This window comes from Aythya ferina (assembly GCF_964211825.1).
Source record: "Aythya ferina genome assembly, chromosome: Z".
Classification (NCBI taxonomy): domain Eukaryota; kingdom Metazoa; phylum Chordata; class Aves; order Anseriformes; family Anatidae; genus Aythya; species Aythya ferina.
Genome location: NC_140299.1, coordinates 1,914,839 through 1,924,101, shown reverse-complemented (window position 1 = coordinate 1,924,101; position 9,263 = coordinate 1,914,839). Strand labels below are relative to the sequence as shown.

General features: G+C 57.9%; 1 protein-coding gene across 2 annotated transcripts; it reads left to right on the top strand.

Annotated features, from left to right (window-relative positions):
- Window positions 1-1,850: 1,850 nt before the first annotated feature.
- Window positions 1,851-8,920, top strand: LOC311426773 (mitogen-activated protein kinase 4-like). Of its 2 annotated transcripts, XM_084503403.1 has the most exons (6): window positions 1,851-2,093; window positions 5,148-6,040; window positions 6,736-6,880; window positions 7,168-7,329; window positions 7,832-8,033; window positions 8,235-8,920. In XM_084503403.1, exons 2-6 carry the CDS (start codon window positions 5,495-5,497, stop codon window positions 8,911-8,913), a joined length of 1,734 nt encoding a protein of 577 aa, XP_084359529.1. In that variant the 5' UTR covers window positions 1,851-2,093; window positions 5,148-5,494; the 3' UTR covers window positions 8,914-8,920. The 2 variants fall into 2 exon arrangements, with proteins under 2 accessions (XP_084359529.1, XP_084359528.1); XM_084503402.1 differs by lacking the exon at window positions 1,851-2,093 and having other exon boundaries at window positions 3,214-6,040.
- Window positions 8,921-9,263: the final 343 nt, after the last annotated feature.

Below are 9,263 nucleotides of genomic sequence, written 5' to 3'. Positions count from 1 at the left end.
GTCGTCTTGAGGAGGACGTCTCCGTCATCATCGTGAGGAGGACGCCTCCATCATCGTGAGGGGGACGCCTCTATTATCATGAGGGAGACACCTCCATCATCATGGAGGACACTTCCTTCACCATGATGGAGACACCTTCTTCATTGTGAGGAGGATGCCTCCGCCATTGTGAGGGGGACGCCTCCATTGAGGGAAGGCCCCATAAACGTGTATAAATCTCTGAGGGGAGGGTGTGGAGAAGATGGAGGCGGGCTCTTCTCAGTCACACGCCGTGACAGGACAGGAGGGGCACAAACCGAAGTCCGAGAGGTCCCAGCTGGATATGAGGGGGCTTTTCTGTGAGGTGACAGAGCCTTGGGACAGGCTGCCCGGGGAGGTTGTGGGGTCTCCTTCTCTGGAGACACTCAAAATCAGTGGCAGCCATCCCGTACCTCATGGGAGGAAGGTTTGAGGGGGGACATTTTGTCCGGGGGGCAGCGACGGGACAAGGACTTCAAACTGGGAGGGGGAAATGGAGGCACGGGGAGGGAATGCTGAGGGTGGCTGCCCCGAGGAGCTGTGGGGGCCTCGTCCCTGGCAGCGCCTCTGTGGCAGGGGGTGGCACTGGGGTGGCACTGGGGGGGTGTCGCTGTGTGGTGGCACTGACGGGTGGCACTGGGGGTATTACTGGGGGTGTATCACTACGGGGGTGTCACTGGGAGTATCACGGGATGTCACTTGTGTGGTGACACTGATGTGGGGGTGTCGCTGTGGGGGTGTCACTTGTGTGGTGGCACTGGGGGTGACACCCGGGGATATCACAGAGGGTGTCACTGTGGGGATGTTGCTGTATGGTGACACTGATGGGTGTCACCAGGGGTGTCACTGTGGGTGTCACTGGAGGTGGCACTGGGGGTGGCACTGGGGATGTAACAGGGGTGTTGCTGGGGGGTGTTGCTGTGTGATGACACTGACGGGTGTCACCGGGGGTGTCACTGGAGGTGGCACTGGGGGTGGCACTGGGAGTATCACAGGGGTGTCACTGTGTGGTGACACTGACGGGGTGGCACTGGGGGGTATCACTATGAGGGTGTCACTGGGAGTATCACAGGGGTGGCACTGTGGGGGTGGCACTGTGTGGTGGCACTTGGGGTGGCACCAGGGGGTATCACAGGGGGTGTCACTGTGGGGATGTCGCTGTGTGGTGACACTGCCGGGTGTCACTTTGGGGGTGTCACTTTGGGGGTGTCACCGTGTGGTGGCACTGGGGATGTCACGGGGGTGTTGCTGGGGGGTGTTGCTGTGTGGTGCCACCGACGGGGTGTCACTGGGGGTGCCGCTGTGTGGTGGCACTGACGGGTGCCACTGGGGGTGTCACAGGGGATATCACTGGGGGGGTGTCACTGCGTGGTGACACTGATGGGTGGCACTGGGGGTGTCGCTGAGGGTGTGTCGCTGTGTGGTGACACTGCCGGGTGTCACCGGGGGGCTACCACAGGGGGTGCCGCCACAGGGGCTGCCTCAGGGCTTGCGTGTGTGGAGCGGGGAAGGGGGGGGGGCGGCCCCGGCTGCCCGTGAGGCCCCTCCCCGGCAGGTGGCTCCCGCGCGGCGGCTGAGGCCGGGGCTGACGTCAGCGGCGGGGGCGGGCGGCGGGTGCCGGTGCCGAGCGAGCCCGGCTTCATCCTCCTCATCCTCCTCCTCCTCCGTCTTCACCCTCCTCATCCTCCTCCTTCATCTTCGTCCTCCTCATCCTTCATCCTCCTCAGCCCCGCGGCCGCAGCCGCCTCCCGCCGCCCCTCAGGGGGCTGCCGCCTCACGGCGAGGCCCCCCCCCCCCCCCCCCCCTCCACACACACACACACACACCCAGGCGAGGAGGTCGGGGGCGCCTCAGGTCTCAGCCTTTGGGGACAGCCCTGGGGACAGCCGGGTGCCACCAAGCCCCTCGGAGGCCATCGCGGGAGACGGGAACGGGGTCGCCACCTGCCTCGTCGGCAGCGTGTCCGCCGTGGGGAAGATGTGAGGGCGAAGGGAGAAGCCCCTCAGCGTCCCCTCACCTCAGCATCACCTCAGCGTCCCCTCAGCATCACCTCAGCGTCACCGACAGCCTCCCAGGTAGGTGTCTGGAAGGGCTCAGCCCTCACGAGGGAGAAAATCCCAAGTAGGTGACCCCTGTTTAGGAAGGAGGACACCAAACCAGCATCCCACAGCGTCTCCAGGTTGCAGGTTGGCTGCTTGACGCAGGTACTCCCTCCTTCAGCTCCCCTCTGAACCTAAAACCTAGCAAGGGAAGAGCTGCGCCCAGGCACCGGTGGCAGGAGCCATCGTTTTTATTCCTCCCGGGCCAAAATGTGGCGTTTTGATCCCAAATTAGGGCGAGATTTTTTCCAGGCAGTCCAAGGGGCGTTGGTGGACGTGATTCATTGCCCCGTGGTCAAGCGCCCGAACGCGTCTGGGCTGAGCCGTTCGCCCTGTGGAAGGCCTGGACGGGATTCGTTTCGCCCCCGTCACGGGGCAGGAGGGTGCTGCTCAGGTTCAGCCCCCGATATTTGTGTTTCGGAGGTCTGAATTTAAGTCAGGTGAAGCGTCTCTGCCACCGTGGTGGAAGAAAATCGCCCACTACATCTAGAGAGGGAAGGAGCAGGAGGCTCGAGGAAAAATGAGGAAAAAGCTGGAGAGCAGAGCCCAGGTGCTGTTTGGGGGGCGCTTCCAGGGATATTTGGGCATCTTTCTGGGCACGCAGCCGCTCTGGAGCACAAAACTTCTGCTGGGATGGGTAGGAGGACGGCCCTACTCTTCTACCAAGGGTCGGGAGCCTTTCCAAATCCCCCCAAATCCTCGTGAAGTGGGCTCAGCCTCGTGTCAGGTCCACTCAGGAGTCAGCCGAGAGCAACCAGCCCCCGCCTTAATAACCACCAGGGTCCATCTGTCCCTCTCCGGTTTGCGCAAACACGTTCTGGGTGGCACCTGATTTTTACAGCCGCGTTAATTACCTGGTAACTGATAGGCCCGGAGCAATTAGCTGGGTAAAGCAAGGGGAAAAAGCCCGATCACAGCTCGTGATTCAGAGCTCTGGCTCCCGAAACCCCCCCCTCCGCACCTGGGCGTCCCCAACCCTGAGCGCCATTTGCCGGGCAGGGTGGTTATGGGGGAAAAAAGGGGAAAAATGAGGCTTTTACCTGCCGAGGGGCTCCTGCTCTGGGAAAAAAAGAGTGAAAGAGTTTGGGCAGCGTGATTATTTTTTATTTTTGTCCCCAGCATCGCCGTGGCAGCTCCCTCCACCCAGGTTATTTGGGGGGAGAAGTCACTGGGAACGCGTTCTGTTTTCCCTCGGGCTATTTTAGGACCAGGACTTACATTTTTTTTTTTCTTACAATTCTCCGGCTTGCCAGTGTTGTTTTTTTTGACAGCGCCAGCACATTTCATCCCCGGCCGCTTCATTCGGTTGCTGGAACCCCACAAAATGCACAACTTTTTCCCCAAAATGATGAGAGCTGCAGGTGAGGGACCCAAACTAACGCTGTGCGTGGATAGGAGAGGAACAAGGATCAGCGGGGTCGTTTTTGGGGCACGGTGCTCTGCCCTGTGTAATTTTACTACCCGGTGTGCATGCTGTTTCTGCCTCCTCCTCTGGGGCAAATTCCTGCTGTGGGCTGGAACGAAAAACCTCCGGGGCTATTCCTACCTTGTCGTTTGATTTTTATTTTGATTTTTTTTTATCCCCTTCCTGCTTTTATTTATCTCAGTTTGGCCCCGCCGGCGATAACGCAGGCAAAGTCCTGACCTGTGGCATCCCGGCGAGCGAAGGGCTCGCGGACGGGGTGCGGGCGAGCGCCGTTTATTTATTTCCTCTCTCTTTTTTAGGAGCCCGCCAGTGTTTGTTCGAGGCATCAGTAGCTGCTCCCCGGCTGGAAACCGCAGGGCCCAGGGCGGTTTTGTGTGCTCGGACCCGCTGGGAAAGCTTTCCCTCCCCTCTTGTCCGTGCTCAGCCACTCGAAGCCCCGGCCACGGCTGATTTAGCAGCGCCGGGGGCAGCCCAGCGCCGTTTTGTGCCCCGTTTAAAAATCCCAACGGTTTCCATTTGCATCCTGGCAGCCAAAACATCTGAAAAAGATTATTTTTTGGGGGGGAAAAATAAGTGTATAGTGGACGCCTGAGGAGGTTACGTGGCTCTCGGAGACCCCAGGTAGCCGTGCTCACGAGAGCTTCATATTTTTCAGTCCCTGGTGCCGGCCCCGCTGTTAAATCTCTGCTCCCGTCACTGCCGAGATGTAAAAAGCCGCCGGATCCGGCCCCTTCCGAGCGTTTTCAAGCGAGAGATGGCTCTCAGCCTCCTTTAATTAGCACCCGTGGTGCTCCCTTAATAACAGCCGGCTCGTTACAGCACTCGAGCTTTAATGAATTCCCCCTGCTAAGGGAACCAAGTCAGCCCTCAACCTAAACTGGGGCGTAAATAAATCAGACGCGTTCATTTTATCGTGCTTTTAGGCAGGTTTTCTCGTGCTCTGAACCCAAAATGGGGAAAAGCGGGCTGAATTTTTTTTTTAGCTGGGGCTTCTCGGGCTCTGGTTTTATTTTTTTGTCTCGTTTTCCGTGCCCCCGCCAAGATGTTGCCGGGACAAAAGTGCAGCTACCGTGCGCGCTTATCAGCCAGAACTTTCCTCCCTCCCGGTCTTACGCGGCGCATTTTCCCTTTTCGGCGCCTCCAGCGCTTCACTAATTATTAATAATGAAGCTGACGAAGCAAAACTGAGGGTTTCCTTCCACGCCGGGCGCAACGAACTTCCCAGGCTCGGGGTGCGGGGGCCGAGCTGGCACGCGGATCTCCCTTGTGCCGCTCCGAGCTCTTCGCTCTCCGTCGAGCTGGGGACAGCACGAGTCGCCCATCTTAATGAGGACGCTCTCCTCCTCTCCGGGAACACGCCGTCCCGTTAGCATTTTCGCAGGGGAAGCGTTTTGAGGCTCTTCGGGGCCGGGCTAGCAATCCTCCGGAGCGATTAGCCCAGCTGCACGGAAGAGGTGGCGGTGCCAAACTTCCAACCGAGCTCCGGGGCTGACATCCCAGCTGCAAAACCCTTTTTTTTTTATCTCCTTCCACCAGGAGGAAAGCTTTTACGCGGGGTTTGGTGGTGGTTTTGAGTGAATTCATCTTTTTTTTTTCAATTCCAGGAGCAGGGCTGAGAGCTGCCCAGCGCCGCGGACGGTTCTTGGACTTTATATCCTCGCCGGCCCTAAAGATCAAGGGAAAAGACGCGCGAGGTGCTGGGAATGCACCCGTGGAAACGTCCAGCGGGGAAAAAGTGAGGTTCGATGCACGTAGCTGGCTGGAGAAGCTCTGTGGAGACCCGCGGGCAGGAGGAAGGCTGCGGGGCAGCGGAGGGGCTATGGGGGCGCGCCGGGCTCTGCCCCGCTGCGGGGACATTGGCGCCGGCTGCTTGCCCCGGGACTGAAGCCTTGGGGACGTCGGGCAGCGCTTCGGCACGGCCCCGGAGGCTTTGGTGAAGGACGAAGAAGCCATGGCCGAGAAGTGCGACTGCATCGCCAGCGTTTACGGCTACGACCTGGGCTGCCGCTTCGTCAACTTCCGCCCTTTGGGTTTCGGGGCCAACGGTTTGGTGCTTTCGGCCCTGGACAGCAGGAGCTGCCGTAAGGTGGCGGTGAAGAAGATCGCCATCAGCGACGCGCGGAGCTTGAAGCACGCCTTCCGCGAGGTGAAGATCATCCGGCGCCTGGAGCACGACAACATCGTCAAGGTGTACGAGGTGCTGGGGCCGAAGGGGAGCAGCCTGCGGGGGGATTTCTTCAAGTTCAACGTGGTTTACATCGTCCAGGAGTACATGGAGACGGACCTGGCTCGCCTGCTGGAGCAGGGGAAGCTCGCCGAGGAGCACGCCAAGCTCTTCATGTACCAGCTCCTCCGGGGCCTCAAATACATCCACTCGGCCAACGTGCTCCACCGAGACCTCAAGCCGGCCAACATTTTTATCAGCACCGAGGACCTGGTGTTGAAGATCGGCGATTTCGGGCTGGCCAGGATCGTGGATCAGCATTACTCCCACAAGGTAGGCGCCGAGAAATCGAGAAATCGCCGCGGCCTCGCCCGTTGACGCCCTTCTTCTCGTATAAAACACCAGCTGCCGTTTATCCCCACAGGAAAAGCGCGTGAAAGGGTTCCTGCTTCATCAGCAGGCGTTGTTTTTTGGTTGTTTTGGGGTTTATCCTCACCTCTGCGCCCTTGCAGGGCCGGGGAGCTTGGGGTGCGGCGCAGAGCTGCAGCTCCGCCAGCAGTCAGTGGCAGAAATCGCAGCCTCGAGGGAAGAGGAACCGAGGAGCTTGTGCTGGGTGCTGCCCAGCTCCTGATTTGGGGGCGCCTGCTACTCGCCGTCGCAGCTTTTTGAGTGCAGAACGCCGGATTTTGGTGCGCTTGGATGCTTAGGAGAGGGGCTGAGGGGCTGAGCCAGATCCTGAATCTCGGTGGTTCTCCAGACGAGGCGAGCCCTCGCTCCCTCCTGCACTCGATTTTCTTCACTTTTCACTTTCTTCACTCTGATATTTGGGAGAACTTGACGCTAATCCTACCCACAGCAGGTTTCTCCCTTTTTTTTTTTTTTTTTAGGTCGTTTGAGTAGTTCTTAGGAAGCCTTCGGAACAGAAGCAGCAAAACGAGGCTTGAAAATGACCCCCAAAAAAATGGCACGGGGGCAAACCTTGGGCTTTTTTTTTGCATTCCGTCACGATTCCCTCTCTGCTCTTCCAGGGTTACCTTTCGGAAGGCTTGGTCACCAAGTGGTACCGCTCGCCTCGCCTCCTCCTCTCGCCCAACGACTACACCAAAGCCATCGACATGTGGGCGGCCGGCTGCATCCTGGCGGAGATGCTGACGGGGAGGATGCTCTTTGCAGGTGGGTCCCCATCCGTTTATTTCATTTTTTTCCTCTTTTTTTCCTCCTTTCTCATGTGTTTGGAGCCACGGAAAGCTCTGATTTGGGGAGATTTGGATGCGGCGTTCCTCTTTTATCGGAGTTTAGGAATAGGCGGGGAAATAAAAGGATTGAGACCCCAAATGTTCCTAAATCTGCCAAAAAAACGCGTGGAGGTGCAGGCATCGCAGCCCAAAAATCCTCCGCCTCTTTCCCTCCGGGATTTTGGGCGCCTCGGCTCCCCAGCTTCCTCTCTCTGCCCCGTTCAGGGGGACACGAGCTGGAGCAGATGCAGCTGATTTTGGAAACGATCCCGGTCGTCCACGAGGAGGACAAAGAGGAGCTGCTCAAGGTGATGCCCAGCTTCATCAGCAGCACCTGGGAAGTGAGGAAGCCGCTGCGCCAGCTGCTCCCCGAGGTGGACAGCCAAGGTAAAAACCCAATTCTCGTTACCTTAACGGGCCTTGAAGGGACTCTGCCACGCATGAGACTTAAATCAATAAGAAATACATCTTTAATGGCAGGATTTCAGCTTTTTTCTGTAGCCTGCGTAAAAGGAATCAGCAAAAAAATCCCTATAAATCCCGTGTTTAGGTTTAATTCTAGCCGCTTTCGTTGCACTGAATTTCTGCTTTCGTCATCGCTCTCCGCGGTCTTTCAGAATTAATTTCAGACGCCCAAGCTTTCTGAAATTTTAACTGATTTAACTAATTTTTTAAACAATTTCATAGCGTTTGTCGTGCCGAGGACTTAGCCACGTCCCCCCGAAGCAGGCAGGACGAACGTGGCCGCCTTAGACCGCCGACAGGACTTGCCCTTTAATTCCTTCCTTCCTTCCTTCGAGGGGGTTTGGGGTTCCCGGAGCTGTTCGTGGAACGAAAGCGAGCGGTGCTTTTGAGGATTTGAGGGTGTTTGCTTCTGTGTGATCCACAGCTCTCGATTTCCTGGAGAAAATCCTGACCTTCAACCCCATGGATCGCTTGACGGCCGAGATGGGGCTGCAGCACCCTTACATGAGCCCCTATTCCTGCCCCGAGGACGAGCCGGTGTCGCAGCAGCCGTTTCGGATCGAGGACGAGATCGATGACATTTTACTGATGGAAGCCAACCAGAGCCAGATGGCGAACTGGGACAGGTACAGTGCCTGGGGGCACTAGAGGGCTGCGTTAAAACGTATCTGAGTTGGGTTTTAAATGGGTTGAAACCTCTACGTGGAGGGTTAGAGCAGGTTTTCCCTGTCCTAGATGAACACCCCAGTTAAAAAAGTCCTTCCCGGGACTGGTGCAGCTGGGACAAACCCAGTAGCCACGACTTACCCACCTCGTGTCTTCCCCAGGTACCACGTCAGCCTCTCGTCTGATTTGGACTGGCGGCACGATAAATATCAGGAGATGGACGAGGTCCAGCGGGACCCGCGGGCAGGGTCGGGATCCATCGCCGAGGAGGCGCAAGTGGATCCCCGGAAATATTCGCAGAGCAGCTCGGAGAGGTTCCTGGAGCTCTCTCACTCCTCCCTGGACCGCGTCTTCGACGCCGAGTGCGGCAAATCCTGCGATTACAAAGTGGGGTCGCCCTCGTACCTGGACAAATTGCTGTGGAGAGACAACAAGCCCCACCACTACTCGGAACCCAAGCTGATTTTGGATTTATCCCACTGGAAACGAGCGGCCATCGCGCCCGAAAGCGAGCTGGCCCTGGAGGAGGAACCCTCCAACCTCTTCCTGGAGATCGCCCAGTGGGTGAAGAGCACCCAAGCGGGGCTCGAGTGTCCCGCGACTCTCCCGGAGCTTCGGGAGCCGTCTCCTCCTCCCCACCTCCGCCAGGAATCCGAAGAGGTGAGCGCCCAAACAGACGCCGAGTTTAATTTGGACGTCTTCATCTCCAGGGCGCTGAAACTTTGCACGAAACCCGAGGAGCTGCCGGACAACAAGCTGAGCGACATCAACGGGGCCTGCATCTCCGAGCACCCCAGCGAGATGGTGCAAAGCCAGGTGTACCAGAAGGAGCGCTGGTGAGGAACCCCGGCTCCTGCCCCTCCTCGAGCCCTTTTTTTACGCTGCTCCGAATGCCTTTTTTTTTTTTTTTTCCAACCGGGTTTTTCCGACCCCTTTTGATGCCGAAGAAGCGCATCGAAGGGGATCACCAGGCGTGAACGGAGTCTTGAGTTTCTTCCACTGCCTTAACAAGCTTGCCTTGCAATCTCTGCGACCTGTTTGCAGCTTCGACGTAGAGCTGAGAGGCGCTGGTCCACGCTAAGTTTGCAAACAGAGGTCGAATCGACTTCTTCTCCTTCCTTTTTCCATAGCATCTGAAAACGACGAGGGCAAAAATCAGCTTTTTATTCTGGTCAGGTCCTCTCCCGGGG

Excerpts from the sequence above, each read along its gene's own strand:
- LOC311426773 (XM_084503403.1), top strand. The coding sequence starts at position 5,495 with ATGGCCGAGAAGTGCGACTGCATCGCCAGCGTTTACGGCTACGACCTG. Across the intron at positions 6,041-6,735 it reads ATCAGCATTACTCCCACAAG|GGTTACCTTTCGGAAGGCTT; the intron begins GTAGGCGCCGAG and ends CTGCTCTTCCAG. Across the intron at positions 6,881-7,167 it reads GGGGAGGATGCTCTTTGCAG|GGGGACACGAGCTGGAGCAG; the intron begins GTGGGTCCCCAT and ends TGCCCCGTTCAG.